At 39.3% G+C, this 27,350-nt stretch overlaps 2 protein-coding genes across 15 annotated transcripts in view; one reads left to right on the forward strand and one right to left on the reverse strand.

The window, feature by feature from the left end:
- The first annotated feature begins 1,269 nt into the window (after window positions 1-1,269).
- NDUFB2 (NADH:ubiquinone oxidoreductase subunit B2) lies at window positions 1,270-8,902 on the forward strand. 2 transcript variants are annotated; one of them, XM_059885414.1, is made up of 4 exons: window positions 1,270-1,414; window positions 5,266-5,410; window positions 6,672-6,774; window positions 8,821-8,902. In XM_059885414.1, the coding sequence occupies exons 1-3, from the start codon at window positions 1,308-1,310 to the stop codon at window positions 6,744-6,746; spliced, it is 327 nt and encodes a 108-aa protein (XP_059741397.1). In that variant the 5' UTR covers window positions 1,270-1,307; the 3' UTR covers window positions 6,747-6,774; window positions 8,821-8,902. The 2 variants fall into 2 exon arrangements, with proteins under 2 accessions (XP_059741397.1, NP_787022.1); NM_175828.2 differs by lacking the exon at window positions 8,821-8,902 and having other exon boundaries at window positions 1,272-1,414; window positions 6,672-6,890.
- Window positions 3,905-27,350, reverse strand: part of BRAF (B-Raf proto-oncogene, serine/threonine kinase) — a 178,290-nt gene continuing 154,844 nt past the window's right edge. For 4 of the 13 annotated variants that reach the window (XM_059885960.1, XM_059885958.1, XM_059885957.1 and 1 more), the window contains 2 exons: window positions 26,553-26,706; window positions 3,905-6,527 (listed from right to left, as the gene is read on the reverse strand). In XM_059885960.1, the coding sequence (XP_059741943.1) occupies window positions 6,283-6,527; window positions 26,553-26,706 (399 nt within the window). In that variant the 3' untranslated portion in view covers window positions 3,905-6,282. The other 9 variants (XM_005205911.5, XM_024991188.2, XM_059885966.1 and 6 more) reach the window with 5 other exon arrangements.

Genomic DNA, 27,350 nt, shown 5'->3' on the forward strand with positions numbered 1-27,350 from the left:
AGAGGGTCCAGCAGTAAGTTTGGCAGAAAGGTGTGTTGTTTGTTTGCTAAGTCGTGTCCAACTCTTTGCGACCTCTTGGACTGCAGCACTCCAGGCTTCCCTGTCCTTCACTGACTCCCGGAGGAAGCCTTTTCTCCAGGGAGAGAGGTTCCTAGCTACTGGGCACATGGAGGCCCATTATTTGCCAAAGGAGGAGTGTCAGTTATATTCAATACACTTAAATCCCTAAATTTCAGGTCTATGTTTCTCTCCATAAATTTCCAAATTTTCATGCTTATCACTCAGTGTGAAGTCTTCAGTGCTTGGCAGGTGATCCATTTCAAATCGACATCTCCAAGGTGTGAGGCTGGCAGGTAAGTTTATAAAAATCGAGAATTCTTAGGAAAACTATAACTCATAAGTTGGGACACTAAGAATTTGGGAGCTGGAGTTCTCAAGGATGGAGAAAGGGGTTCTTCAGCTCCCCAAAGTTTGGGAAGTTTGGAGTTCATTCAGGACTTAATAGAAGGCAATATTAAGAGACAAACGCCAAGAATCCAGGGCTGGCTCAGGATCCAGGGATTGGGAGCACCGCGTATATTAGGGGCCTGCTAAAATGCAGATTCCTTGGCCCTACTCCAGACATAATAGCTGGGGTCGGACTCCTCAGGGGATTCTGATACCTCCAGTCCAGGTGCTGACATTTGAGAACCACGGGCTGCGGGTTGGTTATCAAGCTCATGTTTGCAGGACAGCCGTATAACGATGAAGGCTTCAAAGAAATCGTGTAGCCTTTGCAGGGGAGGAATACAATGGACTAGCTTTGGGAAGGACAGACTGGTTCAGAATGGATCTGGCAGCCTAGGAGGGTCTGGAAGAGTAGTTAATTCGGGAGGAGCAGGCAGAGGGGCGGGTCCGGGTCGGGTAACAGCGCCTAGATCAGCACTGGTAGCAAAGTGCGAGCTGTGTCAGCGTTAAGTTTCTGTGTCCGCGAAACAGAGGGCTCCAGGAGCTGAGCGCCGAGGTCCGGCACGCCCATCCCTGGCTCCACCAGGGCCGTCTACACCGCTGACCTTTCGTCAGGGCGCCACCAGGCCCACAAAGCGAGACCCCGTCTGCTGGCGCGAACGGCGCGCTCAGGCGGCGGCCCGGGACGCTTTCACCTCAGGAAGTGACTGAGACGCTCCTTCGGGCAGGTAATTACCGCTTCCCCGCCCCTCCCTACGTCACAGGGAGAGGGGGCGGGTCGGCTCTGTGACGTCGTCGGGCGGGTGCCAGCGGAAGTGACGTGGAGCGGCGGTGCGGTCTGGGTAACGGCCGGGCTAACGATGGCTGGCATGTCGGCTCTGAAGCGACTGGCGCCGTTCGCTCACGTTGGAGGCCACCTCTTCAGAGGCCGCTGCGCGAGGGCGGCTGGAGCCCGTGGCGTCCGTCGGTGAGTATTGCCTAGGGTTGGGGCTTCGCCCGCTTCTAGCGGAAGGCACTAGCCTTCGGGACGTCCTCACCTTGACGCCGAGCAGCAGGGGCCGATCCTGGTCTGCGGCGGCCTCCACCCCTGAGGCATGCTGGGACTTGGAGTCTGACGGCGCGATGCCGGGGCCGGGGGAGCCGGTAGAGGTGTGTATATGACGGTCTCGGGCCAGAGGGAGGCTGCCCCCGGGAAGCTGACCAGTTGAACGTGGAGACAGTTGGAGCTAATCTGGAAGCAAGGACAGGAGCTGAGGAGGCGAGGGCGTCAGGGAGAGGAAATCACCTGTACAGGGTAGTTTGAAGCTTCAAGCTTGAGGCAAGATGAGGCCAGAGGTGAGGCCGGAGACCTCGGGTCATAGGGAAAGAATGGTAGAGGCTCCTTATGCGTGGCTGTGCCCTAGCTTCCCTGGTGGGTCGGACAGTAAAGGATCTGCCCGCAATGCGGGAGACCCGAGTTCGATCCCTGGATCAAGAAGATTTCCCCGGAGAAGGGAATGGCAACCCACTCTAGTATTCTTGCCTGGAGAATCCTCTGAACAGAGGAGCCTGGCGGGCTACGCTCCATGGGGGTCACAAAGAGTCGGACACGGCTGACCGACTAAAACACAGAGGCCTGCCTGAGAGATTTCCAACAGAGGCGCTGATCGGTCGTTTTAATCAGATGTCACGTGGGCACGTTTTAATTCTAAAAAGTTACTATGGTTGTAGAGTGGAGAATTAGTCCTCCAAGGCACGAGAGTGGAGTGGGAAAGGGTGGGAAGAGAGCCAAAAGTGGATGTTTGGGCAATGTTGGAAGTGTTCTTTTTAAAAATATTTTATAGAACAGTTTTCTGTCCCCCCCCCCCCCAAAAAAAAAAATTGAGAGGAAGGTACAGAGATTTCCCATAAACCCCCCAAGCCACACATGCATAGCTTGCTTCATTATCAGCACTCCCCACCGGAGGGTACGTTTGTTACAGTTGATAAGCCTATGTTGACAGATTATTGTCAACCCAAAGCCTGTAGTATCCTTTAGAGTTTACCTTTGCAACACCAGAATTTAAGAGTGAGCAAAAGCAGAGTCACCCATGATGTAGCGGGAGAAGCCCACTGGAGAGCCCAGTGCTGATGCCAAGAGGGCAGGTCTACCAAAAGCAAGCTGGGAGTGCAGAGAGATTAAGAGCAGGACTGAAAACAGTACACTGGATTTTTCCAGGTGATGTTCCAGGCCCCTCTGACCACGGTCCACACTTTACCAAGAGGCACTGCAAAAGAGTGGTTAAAAGCAGGATTCTGCCCCCAGACTGTCTGTCCAGATCTCACCTCTGCCACGCTCTTGCTGTCTGATCTTGGAAAAGTTTCATGATCTCTTAAGAACTGAGTTTTCTCACCGGTTTAATTGGGATAATAATGTTGACTCCCAGGGAAGTAAACGAGTAACAAATCTCTGAAGTGTTGTGAGTTGCTGGTACTCAGTAAAGACAATACAAGTATTGTATAAAGAGCTGCTGTTATTAGGGAACTGAGACCCAGCTAAATGAAAAGACTGACTTGCCTAAAGCCACGTGTCTGTTATGAATATGGAATTGGGACAGATGTAGGATGGAGAGAAGGAAAAGGCATGTGTGACCTGAGAAGGACAGAGATCAAGAGCCACCAACAACAGCCTTTGAGCCTGCGTGGGAAGACGAGGGGGTGTTCCTCTTCGCTGCAGTCTTGGTACTTCCATGCCAAGGTTTTAATGATTTATTAAAAGTTAAAAAAAAATTAATCTGTCGTAGTTTCTATTTGGAGGGATGTTCAGGCCTATCTAGTTTGCCTTAGTGCAGTTAGCAACTTCTTGGAACATAAAATTAGATGTTTGTGGACTCTTTATATTCTTTAATCATGGCAATCATTATGTCGTCCATCCTTTCTCTAATTGCAGTGTTTCAAATCTTCGTTCAAAAAGATTTATACCTTGCAGTCAATGACCCACTTATTTCATAGTTAAAACAAGATGTAACTCTCACAATAATGAAATGTGGAGAGTTCCTGGGAAGGGGTTTAAACTATAATTTTCGAAACTTATTTTAAATGAGTTTAACTGATGGGCACTTACTACTAGATTGTATCTAAAACTTGTCAAAGAGGAAGCCTGTTGTTAATATATTGAATTCCCACCCCCATGGTTTGTTTACATAATGTAGTATCTCTATGCACAGATAGCTCCTGCATAGGTACTGTTAAATAAAATTGGCATACAGAAACAGTGTGATAAATTCAGGGTGTAAAGTAGTGATGCTTGACAGAAGCTTTTGAAAGTAACATGTGCGGAAGGTTATTGGTGGCTCAAACAATAAATGCTCATGGAAGCGCTTTGCAGTCTGTAAAGTTCCATACAAATGTAATACCATATTTACCATAAGTAAAATACATATTTACCATAAGTAAAAAATTAGTACTATATGTTAGTAAAAGATTACCTAAAAACTGATGAAAGTTTAGAAGCTGGCTTTAATAAATGTTTGAAAAAAAAGTAATATATGGTCACTGTAAAAAAGGATACATACTTACATGAATACACACATGCATGCAGAAAGAATACAACCCATTTCTTATACCATCCGTAGCTAATTACTATTAATATTTTATATAGAATCTTTCAAATAAAAGTGTTGGATAGATATTTACATAAATATGGAATTAATGTTTGTGGGCAGTATTTAAGAGCTTGGGCTTTGTCACCAAACAATAATAATACTCCAGTGTCCTCATTTGTAAACATTGATAACCATAGATCTATCTCATCAGGTTGTTTTGAAAATTAAATGATAATATATAAAGTGCTTTGTGTGGTGTTCGACAGGTGATAAGATGCTCTGTAAATAGTAACTATTAGTAATCTTTTAGAGTAGAAGAGAATAAAAAGGGTACTGGGTAATATGTATCAAGAACCATGGAAGTAGTAATATTCACAAACTGTAGTGCATTTTGAAGTAATTTTACTGAAGTTTTTGTACAGATATTCATTTCTGTGTCAAACAAAAGGGAACATTGTTTTATAAGCTGATTCTTACCTGGAATGAAATTTGTGAACATGTTTTATATAGAAACTTTCTTTGAAATTCTATATCCATTTCTGTGTAATAGTATATGTATAGCTGCTGAAAGGGACTTGAAAGTAGCCCCGTTAGGTACAACTTACATTATTTACATTAGATTCAAGCTATAATAATTAAACTCCAACAAAATAAAATGAGTAGAGCCCTATGGATGATATCCCACACCTTGTCAACAGTATCTAAATGAAAAAACAAAAAACAGAAAAACTTGTTCAAACTTACTGTTTAAGTCTCTTTGCTTTGTTCAGTGCTGTTGGCTTATTAAAAAGGATCTAAGTTCTCTTTTCCATAAAGTGGTCTTTTAAGAAAGACTGTATTACTAATACAGCAGAGGACATAATTTGTCTTTGAAACAGATGGCTCTCCAGAACAAAATTATTTTGCTGATTTGTTTCTCTGGATAAGCTAGTGACCTACTACAGATTCACGATCCCTTAACCGTGTGGGGCCAGTACCCCACTAATCAGCACATTCATATCTGGTGTAAAACGTGTGGATATTCACTGAATGAACATCATAATTAGCCTCTCGTCAGTTCAGGCCAGTTTTTGCCACTGCACAGGTTTACAGCACGCTTATGCAAGTGGAGTATTTTGAGGGACCATGGAGCATTATCCTTCTGTTTTTTTTGCGGAGGAGGAGAGAAAGGTTTAGTTTCTGGCTGTAACTCATAGAGTTTTGGATGAGCTCGAAGACAGGGCAAGCTGCTTCACATGTCTGTTTTGTCATGTAGGGCTGGCGGAGGTGCGCACATTGAGCCCCGGTACAGACAGTTCCCGCAGCTGACCAGATCCCAGGTGATCCAGGCCGAGTTCTTCAGTGCGACCATGTGGTTCTGGATTCTCTGGCGCTTCTGGCACGACTCAGATGCTGTGCTGGTAAGTGGAGGAGAGTAGTCCTTGTCCTTCTGTGGGTGTGGGGAGGGAAGATATGTTAACAGCTTAGATTGTTTTTCTGTTTGTAGCCTGTTTTTCTATCTGGAGGTATGTTGTCCTTATGTGTATGCAGGGATCCTTTTATTTTAGGAAACATTATCATCTCTGACCTTTTCCACCCAGGGATGTACACGTAGATACTGCGTGTCTTACGGTTGCCGATTGGTGGCCGCATCTGGAAGGGAGACTACAGAAGCTAATTCTCTTACCTTCCAAGCTGGGTAGGGGGTCATCGGCAGGTTAAGTTTCACCCTTAAATGTCTTTAAATGATACATGTCATCTAGTCTGTCTAGAGGCCCAAGGCAGCCAGGTTAAGTGGAATGGATGTGAGCTAATTTGTCTGAAGCAGGGAAATTAATTACTGGTGACTTTCTAACATGTAACTGGCCTCAAATGAGCTTTTAATCACATTTGCACAGATGCCATTCTCTAGGAAACTACAGTTTTAGGCCATTGAAATCCGTGCTTATTGATCCAGAATACTTTGAATTTCAGTAAATTTAGTTAATTTTTTTTAACGATAGGGAAAAATATTAAATTTACACAGTGAGTTCTAGAAGCATCAGGTTGATTGGTGTCCCACTTCTCTTAGAATTGCTGTGCCCTCGTCCCCCAGAAAGAAGCTGCCTGGCGTCTGTGGACTGGCAGCACACAGACACCTTTGTCTCACTGTGGGTCGGCTGTCAGATCTGTGTGTGGCTGTCTGGCAGGAGATGATGGCAGGCCCTGGATGAGGATCAAAGCGGAATGAGCCCACACGAAGCTCCCAGGCCCCCGGCAGGAACGGCAGGACAGTTTGAGACACGATGTTTTGTCAGGGATTCAAGACAACACTGTTGTCAAGGGATTCACAACAATTCAGGGATTCTTGTGACGTGGGGTGTCTTTGAAATCTGTTGTCTCCATTCCCCCTTCCTTCCATCCAAAACTCATACTCAAATGCCAGCTCAGGCGGAAACTCCAAAATGGCCAAGCTTCTCAAATTCAGGCCGCGGCGCATTCTGAACAGATTGAAGAATAGTTGGACCATCAGATGGCTGAAGTGCAATAGAATTGCTCCTGGGGTATATAAAGGATTATTATTTAAATCACTTGCCCCACCAAGATTTCTTTTAAAATTTAATCAACTGTATGGAGTATAGATTATTAATAGTTTTGTGAAGTATAGATTCTTGAACTTTTTTTTTAATTGATTGTCCTTAGGGTCACTTTCCTTATCCCGACCCTTCCCAGTGGACAGATGAGGAATTGGGTATCCCTCCGGATGATGAAGACTGAAAACAGAGGCTCAGCTCTTGCCAAATGGGTGCACCCCATGTTTCTTGTTATGTTTATTTGTCTGTAAACATGTTTTGACTTTGCACCTATGGTGATTCTGAAGAAACAGTGCATTTTATAACAGTATAAAGAATAATTAACACATCATGTCTAACTTCTGCTTTTCCTGTTTTCACATTTGCTGTCATTCTGCCCCTTCTTCCCCCTACACACTTTTAGTCTCATCTTCCTTTTCATGTTTAAAAAAATTATTTTTTCTTAAGCTTTGTTACAGTTTAGGGTCCCATTTGTCTGTCTATTGAGCAAAGACTTTAAGCACCAGCTCTGCTGGACAAGATAGATAGGGAGCTTGTTTGTAGTTACAAAAATAGTTCTAATTAAAAATTTGAGCATATGGGAATATTACATATTGGAATTGTGTGGAAATTAACTCTTTCAACAGTAAAAGGTTATGGCCCTTTCATTTTCCAGAACAGGAGGTTTTTCTTTCAAAAGGAAGATAGCTGGGAGGAATTCTCTTCCTCACAAATTCTTCAGGGATTAAGACACTGCATGGATAATAGATGTAAAATAAAGCCCAGACTCTTAAAGCTTTTTAAAAGAAAGCACAGGAGACTATCTTAATAATCTTAAGGCAGACAAAAAACTTTTGGAGAAAAGCACTGATTAAAATAAAACAGTAACTTTTATTTAGCCTCATCAAAAATTTATGCTATCACAAGATACCATTAAGGACTGAAATATATAAGCCACTAATTTGGAAAAAATATAGCATCTATATCCAACAAAGGGCTTGTATCTGGTATATGTAAAGAACCCCTATAATCATAAATTAGATTGAACAGTCCAACTGAAAAATGGGCAAAAGCCTTGAGCAGATACTTCACAAACAAAGATACATGAGTGGCCAATAATCACATGAAAAAGGCTCTTAATGTCATTAATCACCAGGGAAATGCAAATTAAAGCTACAGTAAGATATCTCTTACACTTACTAGGATGGCTAAAATAGGACTGACAGCTTTAAATGTTAGTGACAGTTTGGAGCAACTAGCAATATTTGCTAGTAAGAGTGTAAAACAGTACAGTGATTTTGTAGAATTGTTTGGCAGCTTCTAATGAAGTTAAACGTGTATCCTAGGATTCAGCAACTGTATTCCTAGGATTTACTCAAGAGAAATGAAAACTATGTCTCCATAAGAGACATGTACAAAATTTTGCATAATATCTCCAAACTAGACCTAATTGTACATCAATGAGAGAATGGGTAAACATATTACAGTATATTCATTCAACTGAATAATAATTCAGCAATTAAAAACAACAAGCTATAAGACGATCATTTAGATGAATCTGAGAGTCCTCATATTAAGCAAAAGGAGTGAACATCACTTAAAAGTACATAATGATTCCATTCATATCAAGTCTACAAACTGGTGAAACTGTAGAGGTAGGGTAGGGGTTATGTGGGTGTATACAGTTGTCAAAATTCATTGAACTAAACCCATAGTATCTGCACGTTTTTATTTTAACTACACCTCCATAAAAATGTAAAAAAAACCATTGCACATTAATAATTGCCATCATTCAAAACACCTTGGAAATTGTTTTAAAGAATATGAAGCATTAAGTGTCAGTTAAGTGTTCTTGTTAAATCAGACTACTAGTATTGCTGTTATTTTAATTAGAAGTAGTTTATTGACATAAAAATTACAGCAGTTTTGAGTATGTAGGGTGGGGGGTGGGGACAAACAGTTAAGCTGTTTTACAGCTTGTTTTGTGTCTCTGGCTTTGCTATGGACCAGGCAGAGGTCCCTGTCCTCACCAGGCTTCTTTGTTTCTCCAGTGTTAGTAGGTCTGCAGCACTAGCCTCTCCTGTCTTCTCATACATTTTCCAATATTCCTGCACACAGTCATTAACATTTTAATGATTAGACTGTAAGCCTGTTGAGAAAGCAAGGTGATTTGACTCCTCTGCAAGGCTACTCACATGATTGATGCTCAGTGAATGCTTGAATAATTGAATGAACAAGAGCAATGGATTTGAAGCTTTCCAACTTTTGTTTCCCTGCAGGAGCCAGATGAGAATTTCAAGAAATTAAGGACATCATATTGTATATTAAAGTTGTAAATTAAAGTGTGTTGGCCAAGAATGAGGAACTGAGTTATGGATATTTCTGATGATGATTTCCTGTGCACTGAACTGCTGTGCCAACTGCTTGTAGCCCTTTTTGTGGATTTCTTGGGTACCCCATGGTATAGATGATCAGTGAGGATCAAGGTTCAAGGAAGTGAAGTCACCTTACTTAGGGTCACACACTGCTGAGTGAATGACATGAGGTCTGACCCCATGCTTAACAGCAGTGCCATGCTGCCTCCCTGCTTAGCTGTCTTAGTCACATGTACATTGACAGTTTGTAAAGATCATGCCATTTCTCTGCTGCTAGTGTTTTCTTGCCCAAAGTATACAGAGGTTAGAGGTCGGTACAGTCCATCTTGTGTTTATGTATCTCTTGTGGGCTCGACACTGTGTTGAGTCACCATTTGTGGAACTCTTAAGACAGTGTTCTTGCCTGGAGAGTCCCAGGGATGGGGGAGCCTGGTAGGCTGCCGTCTCTGGGGTCGCACAGAGTTGGACACGACTGAAGTGACTTAGCAGCAGCAAGACATGTTTCTATCTAGGAATTCTTAGGGCCAGAAGAATGTGAGATAAGGGTGAAATAGGACAATGCAGTTTTTCAAGAGTTTTGTTTCAAAGTACTTTTCAACTTTCTGTAGTATCATAATTCTGAGAGGAGGTAGGACAGAATTTTTTCTATCTACAGATAAAAATATGCACTAGAGTAGCTTAAGGACTTGCCCAGAAGCATAGCTGTTCACATTTTGATGTTTTTGACTATCTAGGTGTTGGGACTGCCATGCTAAACAAGACAGATGAGAACTCAGACTTTGGCAAGGACAGACAGACAAGTAGAAAGTTGCTGTGAAGGCAGTTAACACTGGGTGCTGGGTGGGTCCATGCTGATCCTTTTTGGTGGACAGAAGGCATCTGAGCTGAAACCTGACACAGAGCAGGAACCAGCTGTGTGGGGTCTGAAGGAAGAGTGCCCCAGGGACAAGGAAGAGCAAGGACCAAGGTCTAGGGTGGGACCAGGGTCACCATGTTTAAGGGACAGAAAGTCCACTGGGCTTCCAGCAGGGGAGGAGAGGGTGGGACTAGATGAGGTCAGGCAGTGAGAAAGCTTCTCACAAGTTTTAAGCAGGGGATGGTCCAATTTGAGTTCCTAGTTCCTAGGCTTTCACTCGCCCTTTGTTCTCCCCAGTGGTCAGAATGGGCCCAATGGCAGCAAAAGCAGAAGCAAGTGAAACAGTTTTTCACCCTCCCCACCGTTGCCTCCAGCAGTCCTGAGCCTGATGCACAGGTGTTGGACACTCCTGGTTTTGTGTTTACTCACCTGTGTAGGAGTGTGCTGTCTCACCTGGTAAGTATTCGTGGTCTTTAGAAGACCATCAGATTCCTATGTACTTTTTAGGTCTCAGTTTTTGTTGTTTTCCATTGTTGCTCCTCCCCCCATCAATAGAGTTGTTTGGGAAAGACTACAGTGAACTCAAGTAGGATAACCCCATTAGCTTTTTTCCTGAGAAATCAATCAGAATTGCTTGACTTGAATTAAAAGATAACTAGCCGTCTTTTAAAATCGGCCAATGTGGCCTCCATATGCTGAATCCTCTTTTCTATATCTGGGCTGTGAAATCACTTTGTGCTGATGCAAAAATTGTCCCAGCCAGCTTACTCTCAAAGGAACAAACCTCTTACTCTCCTCATACTCCTTCCATTTTAGAGATGAGTAAGTTGAATTTCCCTTGTGGCTCAGCTGGTAAAGAATCTGCCTGCAGTGCAGGAGACCTGGGTTCTATCCCTGGGTTGGGAAGATCCCCTGGAGAAGGGAAAGGCTACCCACTCCAGTATTCTGGCCTGGAGAATTCCATGGACTGTATAGTCCACGGGGTCGCAGAGAATCGGACACGACTGAGTGACTTGCACATCCAACTTTAACTTCTAAGTTGAACTGTAGAGCGGTTAGGTAACTTCCCCAAGTTCCAACAGTTAGAGAACTAAGGTTCAAATCCTGGTTGTTTGGCTGTAGGTCTGAGTGAGGTAGATAGAGTAAAGCTTTGTGATCAAGACCTACCTACTCTTAAGTCATTTTATGTCATGACCTAGAGTGTGTGTATGTGTATACATACATATATAATAGGAAAGTTTTATGCAAACTTACCTGTTATATTTTCATTTTTATTCTATTCTACATTTAAACAAATGGTTGGTTGAGACTGATTTTACTACCCACTAATGGGTTTCAATCTGCAGTTTGGAAAACTGGCACAGTGAGGAACTCAGGCCCTGGAGCCAGACTTGCTGGGTCTGACTCCTGGCTCTGGTCACTTATTTATGGAATGCCTGCTGGGAGTTTGGGCAGATTACTTGTTTGAACTTTGCCTCAATGCCCTCATTTGTAAAATGGATTAAGTAGATTCAATGAATTTGCACATAAGCCTTCAGAACTACATTTGGCAGGAAGGAAATAGCCTAAATGGAAGCAACTGTTATTTCCAAACCATTGGGTCCAAACTAAGTTTATAATGACCCTTGAATCCTAGTTTGACTTTTATAAATAAGCCTCCACATGGAGACAAACTGTAAACATATTTCAGCAGATGCCTAAGCAAGATGCCTCTGCCTAAAGCAAGACAGACATTTAGGATGGCTTTTTCTTCCTAGTTACTGGCTAAAAGAACAAAGTGTTTTATGCTGTGGCCTGGTAGATGGAGAGATGTACCTTCATAAATGGAAAGGTAGGCAGTGAAAGAATTGGTGGCAACAGAAAATAATCATGTCAAAATTGAACACACGTGTGAGTTTACCCAGTTTCCTATGGAAACCTGAGTGTAAATAACACAACTGATTACCTAATAAAGTTGTGAGGTGCAGAGGTACTGTGGAAGGAATGCTTGTTGTGTGTCTCCTGGGAACTACAGATGTCCTCTTGGTCCCACCTGCCTCTGGAACTAGTCTGTGGAAGAGGCAGACACCGGTGCCTGTTGCCACCATCTCATCAGGAGCCTCAGAGGACAGCAGGGCATAGTGGAGGAGACGGGAGCTGTCTGAGCCGGTACTGGCCTGCCTCAGCACTCGGCCTGTACCTTCTATCTCCTGCATGAGCAGTGGGCTTGTTGACTGGAGCAGACAGAAGAGCAAGTGGAATATGCAAGTGCCACAATCTCCTTTTCTAGCTACAAATTCAGTACCATGGAGTCCACACCAATTTTTATGTCCAAGTTTCACTATAGCCATCACAACCACATAGTGTACTTGTGTGTTAATAAGTTGCTTCAGTCGTGGCCGACTCTGTGACCCTATGGACTCCTCTGTCCATGGGATTCTCCAGGCAAGAATACTGGAGTGGGCTGCCATTTCTTCCCCACCAAGGGATCGAACCGGTGTCTCCTCAGTATCTCTTCCCCACCAAGGGATCGAACCGGTGTCTCCTCAGTATCCTGAATTGGCAGCAGGCAGGTTCTTTACCACTAGCGCCACCTGGGAAGCAAGTAGATAGTAGTGATCTTGGAAACCTATTTATTGACAGAGTAGTGATCTTGGAAACCAAAGTCCTGACTTTTTAGTCCTGGCTGCATGAATCTAGCCAAGTCATCCCTGGGGATTCATATTTAGTAGCTGACGAGGAGACCATGTAATCCATAAGACTGAGCCACAAAAGCTTGTTTTTGGTGGGGAGAGGACCATGCCCCATGGCTTGTGGGATCTTAGTTCCCTCACCAGTGACAGAAACCTCACCCTCTGCAGTGGAAGCATGGAATCCTAACCACAGGGCTGCCAGGGAATTCCCTAGACCATATAATCTTTAAGAGCTCTTTTGGCTCTTAATATTTTACAAGTCTAGGAGAACTACATAGCCTAGAGAGTAGGCTCAAACTTTATTAAACCCTTGATACAATTTCAGAAAAGCTAGTATGGTATGTTTCTTTATAATAATAAAATTTAATCACAATAATTAAAGGATTCATAATTCTGGACTAGATTTTAAGGAAAACTATAACAATGCATTAAGAAGTGAATCCACAATTACACTCCATCATGTATGAAGGTTATTTAAGAGTTTCTGTTATGTGGTATTACAGAATTACATTTTTCAGATGAGAGAACTGCAGTTCAGAGAAAATACTTGTCTCAGCATTTTATTATTCATTGGAGGGGCACAAAGATCAGAAACCAGATTCCTCAAACATGTGCCATCTTGAAGACTTCTGTTTATATTGTTCTCAGACACAGGGTTTCCCAGTAAAGTTTCAGAATTATTTCTCTCCTGGAAATTTTGCCTGGTAATATCACGTAGCGTTGATGATATTCTAGATGTCTTTCAAACTTCATGAGATCAAATGTATTAAGTCAAGGTAGCCAGCATTAAAATGGGAAGTTTAAAACATGAATGCATAGTTTCAAATACATATATTTCTGCCTACAGTCTGTGTTCCTATAGAAAATATATCTTTGGAAGTTGTGTCAAAAAAAAGTCTGAAAGATACCATTCACAGTTCAGAAGATGGAACTTCTCCAGACTACTACTTATACGACTCAATTACAGCACACCCTTCGCCTGAGCCCCTGGAAGGGGGACAGTCACATCACACCATCACACAGCGCTTGAGGATCAACATCAGACAAAAACTGTCACTTCTACAAGAGGGTAACTGGTGCGATGTACCAAGTATCTATCTTGACAACTTACTTTAAATGTATTTCTCATATAAATACCTTTTGCCCACCAAGCAGTAATTGAAATCTATGTAAAATTTCACTATATATGAAACAGTGTACACTTCTCAAGTCCCTCCACTGCCTGAAAGAACTGTCAGAACCCTCCTTCCGTTACTGAATGTGACAGTGCTAGGAAAATAACTGTCCTGATAAAGCCTTCTCCATGCAGTCAATCTTTATTATAGCAGTATTCGCATATTCACATCAAGTACATAGAACTTTTTTTGCCTTTTATATAGTACAGAGTTTTTAAATAACTTTACACAAATAAATTTCAATCTGAATTTCAGCTATCTTTTTTATTTAATTCTCCATGCGTTCTATCCAAACTGAACAATATTTTCCATTGTACAAATTTACATGAGAAAAAACTCCAAAGTACAAATGAAAGGACCTGAGCAGGAAAGAGAACTCAAGAAGTATCAAGAAGTGGGGATGGGAGAAAATCAGAAAAAAAAAAAAGATTCAAGCAAACATTGAGGATTAAGGGACAAGGAGACATCATCTGACTGAAAATAAATGTCTTTTTTATGAATTGAAAAATAAGCTTTAAAAATAGTTACTCCTTTGTAATTTTTGCAAAGCAGGAACAGAAAGGTCTGTGGACAATTAAAAACCATCTTTTCACTGGGCACTCTCCAGACTCCATGAAAACTTTTTCAGTGCTTGAGCAGAACTGAACAAAACCCAAACCTCTGGCAGCAAGAGAGGAGAGGAATGTGAATGTGAATCACCATAATGTTTGGTGTAAACCAGGGCCATTAACTTGCTGCAGTTAAAACATGAAGGAGTTCCCTTTCCTCTCTCTTACAGAATTGTCCTCAAAGTAAGAAATAAGTGAAAAGGTGGGGAGGTGGGATTTCGTTTTTCTTGGTCCAAACCAAAGAGCAATCAATCATAACTAATAAATAGAATTCAAAGGGACATATGTCAAACAATTAATTGCAATCTCATGGTTGTACACTCCTGTTTTAGAAGACACAGTAATTGCTGAGCAAGGAAAAGGGTTAGAGTGTGTACAACCAATGAACGAGCTACGTCACTGTGATAGTCCTTCAGATCAGGTGACAGGAAGGCCAAGCTGAGACTATGAGCTGTGGCATGGCCTAAGGAAACAGAGAGGATCCAACAAACGCGTTTTTAAACGAAGGAGGGAAAATTTATAGCATACACACACACACACATCCCTGTATGTAAACTAACATAACATGAAGATAAATAAGACGTAAAGGTTAGCCATTTATATTGGTAATTAACATGAATAAAAAGGCATATGTTTATATAGCTGGTTTTAATCAGCTATGGAACATAGGCAAATGCATTGGGAAGGAATGCTTTTTTTAAAAAACCCATTCACAGCTTAGAATAAAAAGCACACTTATTGCACTCTTACATTTTATTTCAGGTAATTACAGTTTATTTCCCACCCTCACATCAATTTTTCCCTACCCCTAGACTTATTCCCATACCTTCCCCCATCCCATTTTGGTCCATTCTGTGTACATCTGTGCCTAGTCTGAGCTTTGTTATTATGCTAGTCTGAGGTTTCTTCCTATGTGACATATACTGTCAAAACACAAGTAGGTTAACACAAATATAACACAATAATTTTCAAAACAAAGCCAACTGACTAAGCAACTTACTCATAACTCTCATCTCCATTCCTGTAAACAGAACACTTCCTCTGCTCTATCTCTTAAGTGAATTTCACGCCCGATTCCCTACGTAGATTCTGCGATGAGAACCAGCCACTTGTGGGTGATGGACAATGTGCTCAGCCTGCCAGAAGAAGCAGATGGTCTGCAAATAGCTTTTTTTTTTTTCCATATTAACACGAATAAACGTATTTTAGTTGTTTTCAATGAGTACTTCATAAATCTACAGAAGTCTTAAGAAAAAAAGCATCACAAAAAAAACCCAGATATACTCACTGGCTGTGTCCTCATGCACAACTGGCTATATTAATCATTGCAATTAGTCAAAACTGCTAAATAAACATTTTAATGAAACTGACTTAGTAATTAATAAAACTACATTGACACTTAGGTAAAGGGGGGTCAAAAGGTTAAAAAAAAAATGTATTACAAAAACAACAGCCGAACTTGTGAATGCTGAAATAAAAGATTCACTCACTTTTTTTGAGGTAGAGACTAACCACCCCTAAACATTTTAAAATAAACCACGGTTACCTTAAGCTTTTAGAACTTATGTTTCTATCCTCTTCTACCTTAAAAATACCTGATAGAAACTGCTAATTACCATGACTGGCAAAATTTAGGACTGAAACTCAATTTAAATGTCTTTCCAAATGGAAGTGAAAACATTATCTAAAAACAACAAAACAAAGCTTACTCTCTAGTGTACTGATAAAACAAAAATCTTACCAGTATTTTCAGTTTACCAGAGCTAGCAACATGGAACATGAGTACACTGGCCACTTCATTCTCTTCGGGCCAATATACAATCATGCAGAGATGCTATTGCACTCCTCGGGTGCTCAACAACCCATGGCTGTTAGTAACACACCTTAGTGGAGACGTCTAGAGAACCCGCTGAAGCCTTTCTTGAGGGTGGCGAGGGACCGATACAAGAAGCACACCATGGAGTGTGTCCGGTTCACATCCGCCCGCCAGGTCGTTAGCTAGTCTGATGTCCCCTCAGAGAGGAGCCCCTGGAGGCCCCACCTGGCCCTCAGAGCATTTTTGAACAGCATAAGCAGGACAGTCCCACTAACTTTGCAAAACAGTTGCTGAGCTGCAAGTTTACGTTTCAGCCTCTGGAAACTCAGTGTCTAGGTTGGCAGCAGTAATCTGGGAACAAGAAAATCAAATTCTGTCCTATATCTTAATTTCTCCTTTCTCACTAGTTAATACATGTGATTGCTGCCCAGCACACAGTACTTCAGCCCCAAACTACAGCAATTTAAAATGACCGTCACACATTTCTGTTATATAAAAGTTCCATGCTTTGAAGAACCTATGGGAGTAGAAAAAGTTTCTCTAGAAATGTCACTGAATTGTGATTTCAACCTATTTGCTCTATGTGATAAATATATCTGACTATACTAGGGATTATGTACTTTAAAAAAATAATTTTGTTCACTGAAAATTTACCTGTGTTTTCTCTCATTTTTTAAATGTGATTTTGGCTATAAACTCTTTAGTGCATTTATCTTTGCAGTCTAAATTGCACGCTAAAAAATATTAACACAGCTGAGTTAGACCAGGGTGGCTGCTCTCTTCACAAATCACTGATTTATGCTAAATTTTTTTTTTTTTTATTGCATCATGAAGGCACAGTAAGATCATTTGGCAAATTGTCAAGGTATTTTTCTAACGCCTTACCTACACCATTTCAATGTATGACCTGTAAGCTATTTGCTGTTTATACTCATAGTAAACTTCCCATGTCTGGCTATGGTTTGTTTGGTTTGTTTTGCTTTTTAATAGCCTAATAGTTGGAATCACTAGTTTGAAAGTGCTGATATTCTAGCACTCACAATGCCAGTTTGGACAAAGAAGAGAATCCTGAAAAATGGTTCATCATTCTACCCTCTTAACTGGGCAGTCTCTCAACAGGAAAATCTGTGCATGTGATGAAGCTGTGGCTAACTCATTATGAAGATGTACTTACTGTCTTGCTAAAAGCCTACCGAAAATTAAAATTATATCTGTTAGTCAAGTGTTACCATTAACTATTTAATTTCATGTAACCGATTTAAGATTAAGATTCTGATACGTACCCCTAAAACAGATTCTGGCACCACTTTCAACAACATTCAGTTACTCTGAGCTACATTTTTCAGTATTACTGCTTAAATGTATAATGCCCTTTAGGACAAAAGGAGAGTGCTCAACAAGTATACATAAAAGTTAAAATCTTAGATCATCTTCATATTCTAGAGCTCCTGACTTTTCATATTTTAAAATAAATAACTATTCATTACCTCATTCTGAGGAGGTAGTTTTTGAAGAGGTCACCTGAACCCTGCAATGTGTTTCAAACTAAAGCTAAATGAGGTGTGCACAAGGCTGGAGAGGTGAATGTACAGGAGGGGCAGGTGAGATCTGAGGAGGGGTGTGCAGCAGTTCTAAAATTGCCTGATGAGGGAAAGACAACATTGTGTGATAAAGAGCTGTGACTGCATCAAATAACAATCTAGGAAATATTTACAAAGTTTCAGGTTGACATTGCTGAAGTCTTGAATTCTTTATTACTACACAATGCTCTTTGCCAACACTGACATAAATGTAACATCTATCCTAAAGTATACGGGATTTTATCTGCTAGCGTGCCCCAGCACGTCCTACCAGATCTCAATCACAATCAAGGACTGGATGTTAAGGAACCAGAATTTGACAGCTAGACAGAATTCCTCTTTTAAGGTGCACATAAGTACAAATGATCACATTGTATTTTCTATTCACAAATACCTTTTATAAATTGCTTTTTGGTCAATATTATTTCAGTGGTAAAAGTTTAGATGCTAGACTAATTTAATGATGAAAAAGTCCATCAGTCATACTACATATTTTAAAATAATCTTATGGTTGCTCTGAGATTTTTCAGAAGGCGTAATCTTTCCTTATATACACTACAGAAGGCACTGAAGCTGCCTTACAGGAAAGACATAAGTACAGCCTCACAAGCTCGTCAGGGAAGCAGTCACATATTATCCACACAAACTACTCATAAAGTGCTCTGCACAACAAAGAGTTCCTCCTTGTATTTTCTTAGGAGCTCAACACGCCTATCTATAGTCTAAGCCAAAAAAAAAAAGGCATACAAAACTCAGGGGAAATTCCTTTTCCATGTCATTTGTAAACTAGAGAAAAAAGAATTTGATGGAGAAAAGAAGAAAAAAGGAAAGCTAAAATTTTGTTATTTTTTGAGGGCACTATACAAATCTCTGAATACCCTGAGCCTGGCTTCTGGGCACAGATTCATTTGAGATCAAATCTATTTCCCTTTTTCAAATCAGACAGCAATCTATTCTAAAACAGAAAGGAAGAAGAAAGCGTTATCACCTTGAATTTTGAAAATGCCAACGCTAAGCTTCCTCTATAACTAGCTCCTCCTGAGCAGCTCCTGCCCAGCTGAGGGAGGGGGCCCTGCCTGAGAGCTCCTGGCTCTTCCCAACCTCGGAAAAGGTAACATAAGCATGTTCATGTTCAAAAGCATCTATGGGGACAAATTTAAAAAGAAAAATAGACTGCTTTTAAAAGAGATGCAGCATTATATTATGCACACAGATGCTCTTCAAATCAGCATGAATCCATTTTTACTATTTCTGAATTTTGTAGGATCTTGCTCTACTCACAAAGACTTAAGAACTCATTGCTTTTCAAACTCATTAATAACTTGAGGATTATTTTCCACTTGCATGGAATTTTCAGTAGGCCCTCCTCTGAAATGTAGGTATTGTAGCAAAAATAATGGCAGTAGGCTGAAAGACACCGGGGCAATTTACAATTTGAAAACTTTAAATAATTTCTAATTCCCTGATTTATTTTATAGGTTCTGCCTAATATTGTTCAAGTCCCTTACTACATAGCTTGGCTGGGCACATTTGATTTGATTTATATTCCTAAATCTTGATGAGAGAGTCTACATTCATGATAAGGGAGGTACTGGCCAGGAACACATCCAGAGTCACTTTCTTTGCTACTACTGTGATTTACGCCACACTTTAGTAAAGGCTGAGGGATGTTAGGGTTAGGTTATATTCTCCAGTTATAAAGAACAAAGTTCTTAATTACTCCACAGCGGTTCTTTACTGATGTTAATCTTTACACATCCTCCCTCAGTCCCAATACACCTAAAATTGGTCTATTCTCTGCCTGGGGAGGAACTCAGCTGCCAAATTAACCAACCTTTTGAAGATCAGGCTTGGGAAAAAAGGAAGGAGGAGAATGAATGAGGACACCACCATTTTTATTTGAGGTTGCATATTCTAGATAAAAGACTAGGAAGAAGATGTAGGATGTAGTGTAGGAGTAAGTTGGAAGAAACAATGAGGTATTAGTAAAGATGTTAGTATGGATCCAGCAAGTACCATTAATTTAAAAATTATAAATATTTGTCATTAGGCTAAGACTCCCCATATATTTATGTAGAGAAAAGGGTAATGATCTTTCTTTAAAAGCTGCTTATGTAACAAAAATACAATTTTCCAGGATATATAATTCTAGTGGGAAGTAATATTATTTTACTCCAATTCAATCTGAAAATTATTTTCTTTTTTTAATAAAAATATAATAGAAGAAACTCAGAAATTAAAACTTGTACCTTACATTTAAATTACATAAATGTCTCACATTCAAAACTGTTATCAAGCAGTTTTGTAGGCTTTTAATTAGATACAGGCATTTTGTGCCCTGGACAAAGTAACCACATAAGTACTTGGTGACTGATTGGAAGAGCTTAGGAGGAAGATATCAATTGTATTTTCCTGAGAACTTGCTACATGGTGGAGAAAAAAAAAACCCCAAACACTCGTCTTCATTGCTGGACCCAATGGGAAAAGAAGGCGATGCGTGCCAGCGCTTCCGGCTGGCAAGCCAAGGCCAGAGCCCCAGCAGCCCAGGAAAAAGATGCAGCATTCCCTTTCCGCCACACCCAAAGTGACCTCCTCACCTCTCACCCTCCTTTTAAATAAAGTAGCTTCATTTTGGTAAAAATTTGTCAAGGACTGAACATGCACCACACAGGAAGGGCATGCTGCATTTTTGTTCCATCCCTCAGAAATGAACTGGTGGTGGCTAGGGAAAAGGGTTCCACAACACAATCCCAGAACAGGAAAGAGAACAAGGCTTGGTGATTGCAACTGCCCCATCAGATGATCAGCCACATATTGATCTGGTGGTTAGAAGGGCAAAGTTGACTGGCAGACTTCCCAGAGCAAATCTCCCAAGCTGTAGCAGCAGTTTCTTTCCATCATGCCTGACCATCAAAAGGTCAGAACTCAGGGTCTCTCCTCTTTCTTCCTGGGAGTGGGCAGACTTGTGATATTTGTGTTGAAGAAGAAACACTGGCAGCAGAGAATTCTGGTTCCTAAAACATTCTTCCCTCTTTTGTTGGATGGGAAATTTCCTTCTGTTCCACACCAGCTTATGCACTGAAAAATTTTAACTTTAAAAAGAGTTGAGGAACAGAACTGTGTTTTGATGTTAACAAATTGTACGAACACAAGACTTAAGAAATAAGAGTAGATGCTGTCATGATGGTGTGGCTACTTGAAGGCTGCAAATTCTCCTGTAGAGGGAGGACAAGAGCTAATTTTAAAAAAGTTATCTCAAATAACCTAGAGACACAGAAAAGCCTCGCTGAAACCTCGCTGAAAGGTGACTAGCTACATACTACAGATCTAGCAACAACAAAAGCAAAAAAGGTCGAAATGAAAGAAGACAACTTACATAATACTACATTAAGTCTGCAGATAATCCCTCAGTTGGGTTTTACATGCTATGATTCTAATCAAGCTATAAACGGTTCAAATGAACAAAATTTCTCAGAAACCAATGGTAAAATAATAAGGTTGATTTGTAGAATACTTTCCCCCCAAATTATCAACTCATTTTCATTATTATAATGCAACTATTAGGAAGGAAGAAGCAGGAATTAATCTTTTTTAAAAGATAAAATTCACAGGTCAAATAATATGTCCACATTACACATTTGACTGAAGGCAAGAAAATTCAGACCTCTCCCATCTGTAGTTCATTTCACCTTTTAAACTATCAAAAAATTACATATAGGCACATGTCAATGAACATCATTCTCAGCATACAAATTTTAAACCGCAAAGACCCTTTGAGGTATTGTACTCTTTAAAGCTTACTTAATTTGGGGGTTCAAGACATTATTTTTCACCTACTATTTTGTCCATACCTTCTACTAGGAACTAGAGATAGGTTCCTCTTATTCATTTCTGGGAGTTGGTTAGTAACTGACAACTATCACAATTTAGTCAGCCTTATCATTTTTCAGTAACAGCAACTTCTGATAAGGATCCAAGCAATCACTTATATGAACACACTATTTAAATGAGGAATAATCTATCCATTTTTAGATTGCTACTGATTTCAACTGGAGAACACTGGCATGTCCCAACAAACAACAGATTGCTAATGATTGGCTGACAGAATCCTCAGATTGTATGCTGATAATATTGGCAACTATTCTAGTGTCTATTATAGTATACCAGGTGACTCCCTGAATACTTTATACACATTTGCACTGCATCTGAGCCTCATAACAACTCTACGAAGTGGCTGCTATTACTTCTTAATTTACTGGGGTTAATTTACTTCTTAAAGCTGGGGTTTAAAGTGGTTAAGTAACTTGTCCAAAATTTCACAGCCAGAAAATGGCAGACCTGGAATGCATAGCTAGGCACTGACTCCAAAGTCCAAGGTCCTAACAATGAACATACCCCTGAACAATTTTCAAAAATGAATAATCTGTTTTTCCATTCTGAATAAAACTACTAATCAGAACTGCAGACAGTGATATTGTCTCTTTCCATTTAAGGATTCCTTTTAAGAAACAACTGACCAAGGTATTATAAGTCAAAAGATCAAGGAAGGGTAAAAGATTTATTACCTCATATTTAAAGTTAAAAAAACTGGGGGAGTTTGGCACTGATTAGAAAAAAAGCCAAGTTACTAAAACCTTGGAGAGCAAAACATTTAAAGTACAATCATAGGAGGCTATTACCTAAACAGGGACTCTAGAAATGTATAAACACCCTTACTACTTTTGCTTATGGTTTTAAGGTTGCTATTTTTTTTCAGAAGTATTCTAATACATCTTAAAAGTAATTTTCAACAGTCTTATGAGCAGTCACCATATCCAGCAGAATCTAAAATCCCTTAAAGGAAGCCCATGTGAAAACAGGATTTGCTTAACAGAAATCTTTATAAAAAATGGCTAGAATTCATCTACTAAGTAAGAGAATATCAGAAAATGATAAACTCTAAGCTCAACTGTATATACCATGTTAAAAATAACTTAAAAAAAACTTCAGATGTTTATTACTCATTTTTACAATCTGAACAGCATTCTATTTGACAAACTTAAATATTAGCCTTAAAACGACACAACCCCACAAAGCACAAAATCTTACTAACAAACTAAAGATCATGCTACCAGAATCTACTGCTTCTAATGGAATAGTTGTTGATTTCATCATCAGACTTTAGGTTGGGGGTGGAGGGTGCGGGGAGGGGATGACAAAAAGAACTCATAGAGTAGGAATTTCTCTGCTGGTCCAGTGTTTAAGACTTCACCTTTCAATGCAGCGGGTGTGAGTTTGGTCCCTGGTGGCTATCACCACACTGTTCACAGCAATATGTGCCCTCACCCAAAATGACATCAAGAAAATTGTTGCTTTCTCAAGCTAAGATCCCATATGCCTCTTGGCCAAAAAAATCAAAATAATGAAAAAAAAAAAAAAAAAAGAACTCATAGTTTAGGTATCAATAAAACTCTACATGTCTCTGAAATCACAAAAAATTTAAGAAAAAATAGAAGTAAAAGACAATAGATATGATTTGGGGAAAACAAACCTTTTTTTCTTGCTTATTCCTTCTTGCATGTCAGGAAATCTCTAAATCCCAACTTCTACTCTATTTTTATTTGATGTAAGAGCCAAATCTGCTTCTGTGAAGTTATTTAAAATGAAACATCTAAATATTCTGACTTAAAAAAATCTCAGTATATTAATTTAATTATTAACCCAAAAATCAATCAGAGGTCAAAATAAAATTTTTTAAAAACCTCCTTTCTGGTTGAGAATAACCTAAACTCTATTTTCCATTTGGTTTTATTTAGGAAAAAGGCAGAGAACACTTGGGAAGACCCCAAGATTTCAGACACCTCAAATATCAAGTATTTGTTTGAAAGCTAAGGACTTAACTAACTAGTTGTAAGATATTACTAAATAATCACCCTTAATTCCAAAGTTAAATGTATTTCAGTGACTGTTATACATATAATTTGATAAAAATTTCTTAAATATAAAATAGTCTAGGAAAAAATCTAATGTTATTTGTACACAAATAAATCCCTGTTTTAGATGTAGAGGGGCAGTCATTTGAAACAAGAGTAAGTCCCATTCTTTCTTTCTGGTGACCTTTCAGGCAGTTTAAAAAAAATGAGGAACATTCTGGCACTGACGCACTGGACTTTTTAAAATTCTTAGAGAAATCATCACAGAAAAGGTATTTTAGAAATGCTCAATACTTCTCAAATAAGACTATAACTGACAATATGTTTTTTTCATGAAATATTTTCATAATACTTTAAAAAAAGGGTAGATGATTTCCTTACACTTAGACTGATCCACTTGGCAGGAAGGCCATATAAGCTACTGTGTTAAACAGTCACTACTTTAGAGAGAATGAGTTTAACTACTTGCTTAGGATTTAAATGGCTGGTACAACAATACAGTAATATCTGAAAATAAACAAACCTGAACTATTTTATTTAAATGCTGTGATCCCTAAATTACTTAAAATCAAGAAGACAAACCTCATTTGTCTTTATAAAATGTAAAACATTTTATAAAAAGGCTGCCTTCTGAAGAAGGAAATCAACTTTAATGAAAGTATCCGAGGGTAACGGTTTTAGGAAAGAAGCTGTCAGTCGCAAGAGAATGAACGTTGGTCTTTCTGTTTCACTTCCTTAGTCAAAAAGATAAACTCTATGTATGGTTAGGAAAATGTTTTTCTCGTTTGGAGAACAAACACATCTAAAACTTAGTATCAAACAAACAGCAACAACAGAAAGGAAAACTACCAGGTATCATTCTAATGCTTCATACTTCTCTGGATCCATGTTATTTAAATATTTCACCTGCTACATTTTTAATTATCTCCCAATAACATTTCCAGTGGGCCCAATTTGGGAAGAAGAGAATTACCATGTAACCCTGTGAAGGCATGTTCAAATGTCAATGGGACGGTATAATAAGTTTTCTGAGCAGTTCTAAGAGTTTAGCAATGTCCTCTGGCAAAGGAGACTGGTAAAGAAAGGAAGGAAAAGAGTCAGAAGCAGAGGTGGAGCGCTGGCTGGGTGGTGCTGGTGTGGGGGCAGCGCTGGAGGGAAAAAGAGGGTGAACAAAGACAGGAAGATAAACGTGAAGAAACTATGCTGGGGAATCATAAAAGAGCTCTATCAACAGAAAGATCATTTGACTCTTGCCCAAACTTTTGAACATTCCACAGACCGAAGTCGATTTTGTAAAAACTTTGCTAGCTACATGCTTGCTGTTCAATTCATGAATAAGTAAACTCCAGCCTAATAGTTACTAATAATCGTATCTTTAGTGTCACTGGAAAATTTAGAGATCATGAATTTTGATGTTTTTGAATAAGTCACATTCTTTTATGATTTTCTTATTCTCACTTTTTAAAATACAAGAAATGTTCTTTTCCTGAACTAAAAGTTATGAATAGATTTTAAAAAGCATGAATGGTATTGTTTATCTTAAGCTACCCAAAAGAAGGGCAAAAATTATGTCAAACTTATCAATGAGTGATTTCCCTGGATGAAATCTAACTTACTTAAAATATTTCAAAATTTTATTTATGGTGTGTGTTATCTGTGGTACTTAAAGACTAAACTATTGGTGTAAAGTCTTCCCAATTTTCTCCTTTATTTTCAAGAAGAAAGGCATTTATGCAGATGCTATCTGTGTGCCACTGAATAACCTTGAACTGTCAGCTATAATGAAAATCATCACAAATCCAAACTGAATAAATGAAGGTGTATTTAAGAGGCTGGTTTTGGTCCCTAGGCTGACTCTGAAGTCAGAACAGCTGCTTCTTTCACTTTGATTCCCAGTAAAGACTCTGATTCACAGTAAGAATATACTGACTGCCACATTAGTTTGTTTTTTTTTTTAACATAAGAAAGTGGAAGTCCTAGAAAGCACTAAACATACTAATTATACTGGGGAATCAAAAAAAGAAAATAGTACTCATTCATAACAAGTAGACTCTTGTTGGGCAAAGAATATAAGGAGGAAAGATATTTTACAAGACACATGGATAAAGGTGATTGCTAACAGGCATCATGAGAGGTGAGTATAATCTAAAGCAATAATAATTTAAAAAAAATCAATTACTTGGTTGTTTGGCAACCATAGTCATCCAAAAGAAAACCAACAATGCTACGAGTTCCCAGAGAATTTTGCTGTGTTTTTGGGGAGGAAGAGGAGGCAATACCTTTGTCAGTAAATTTGACTTCTATAATGTGTAAGACATCCTTAATATATAAAGAAATATTAACTAAAAATCCAAAGTTAAACCATGTCACTCATGTCAAACATGCCACTCCTCAGTAATATCTTTGGTTACCTGCACCAATAATTTATACTGCTGTAAGGGAATAAAGAACAATTATATTTTCTAAATTATTACAAAAAGAAATAGTTATAAGAAAAAATATTAATAAAAATAAGCTTATTCAATTCTAGTGACTCCTAATTAGACCTGGTCAGTTTACCTTCACTAACACAGCCTAACTTACCATCAGCTTCCCACCTGCCAACACACACACGCAGACAGTGCTGTTCTTGGAGCCCCTAATGGATGCGGGATAGCTAACAGCAAAAGGTAGGTGGGGAAAGTTTAAAGTTTAATGATTAGACTAACCAAGTAAACAAAACAAACTTGGAATGGGAAGTAAAGCCTCTGGAAAAGGTATTATAAATTTTCAGCAATGTCTATGAATTAAAAAAAAATTCGATGTTGAAAATGTAATGCTAACTATGGGTTTTAGACTGGGAAGAAAACTATATCCAAACTTTAAAAACACACATGTTCTCTTGTTCACCTTTAAAGAAAAAGAAAATCCTATTCAATTTAACAAATATATAAGCAAACATTTGTTCACTTTCTTTTGTCCCTACCCTCCTACATGCTGTCACTCACTCGGTTTGTTTCAGTGAACAGGAAACGTACCATATCCCCCTGCCTGAATGGGTGTTTTTGGAGAAGCACAAGCATATAGACTAAAATCCTCTGTTTGGAAGCCAGCCCGATTCAAGGAGGGTTCTGATGCACTGCGGTGAATTTTTGGCAATGAGCGGGCCAGCAGCTCAATAGAGGCGAGAATCTAAAAAAAGAAAAAAAAAGGAAAAAGAGAATGAAAATGTAGATGGTGTTAATCTTTAAGAGCCCCATTATACTTTATAAGAAAGTGTATGAAATCTTACATTGTTTTTACTGTAATCCCAAATGCCTGGAATGTACTAAAGAAACATACTTTTCCTTTAAAAGAAGAGAAAATTACCTATTACATCTTTTAATCTCTATAAACTGAATGAGAAAAGAAACCCATAGTTAGTTTTTATTTACATCTTATAATTTTAGATCATTTGCCAGCCTTGGAATAGTAAACAATAAAAAATTTAAAATCAACTATATACCTATTTCTCACAGACCACAAGTCCCTTTTGGGAAGAAGATGGAGCATAAATAACTAAAGCACTATATGACTTCATACACACAACCATTAGAGCAACTCATTCTTTAAAGAAATTTAGTAATGGGAAATATCTTTCACACATATAATTAAAAATAGGGCCCCAATGACCCTAGTGCCACAGGAGTGAGAAGTGACAGATGATGACCCATGAGTAAAAAAAAAAGACAAGAAAACTCTACAAATAGACACCAATAAACAAAATGTATAAATTCAGCACATTTTTAAGGTACAAAGAAACAGGTTATGACTCCTGAAGGCACATGGCATGATAA

The sequence above is a fragment of the Bos taurus genome, chromosome 4 (assembly GCF_002263795.3).
Source record: "Bos taurus isolate L1 Dominette 01449 registration number 42190680 breed Hereford chromosome 4, ARS-UCD2.0, whole genome shotgun sequence".
Lineage (NCBI taxonomy): Eukaryota > Metazoa > Chordata > Mammalia > Artiodactyla > Bovidae > Bos > Bos taurus.

Excerpts from the sequence above, each read along its gene's own strand:
- NDUFB2 (XM_059885414.1), top strand. The coding sequence starts at position 1,308 with ATGGCTGGCATGTCGGCTCTGAAGCGACTGGCGCCGTTCGCTCACGTT. Across the intron at positions 1,415-5,265 it reads GGAGCCCGTGGCGTCCGTCG|GGCTGGCGGAGGTGCGCACA; the intron begins GTGAGTATTGCC and ends TTTGTCATGTAG. Across the intron at positions 5,411-6,671 it reads ACGACTCAGATGCTGTGCTG|GGTCACTTTCCTTATCCCGA; the intron begins GTAAGTGGAGGA and ends GATTGTCCTTAG.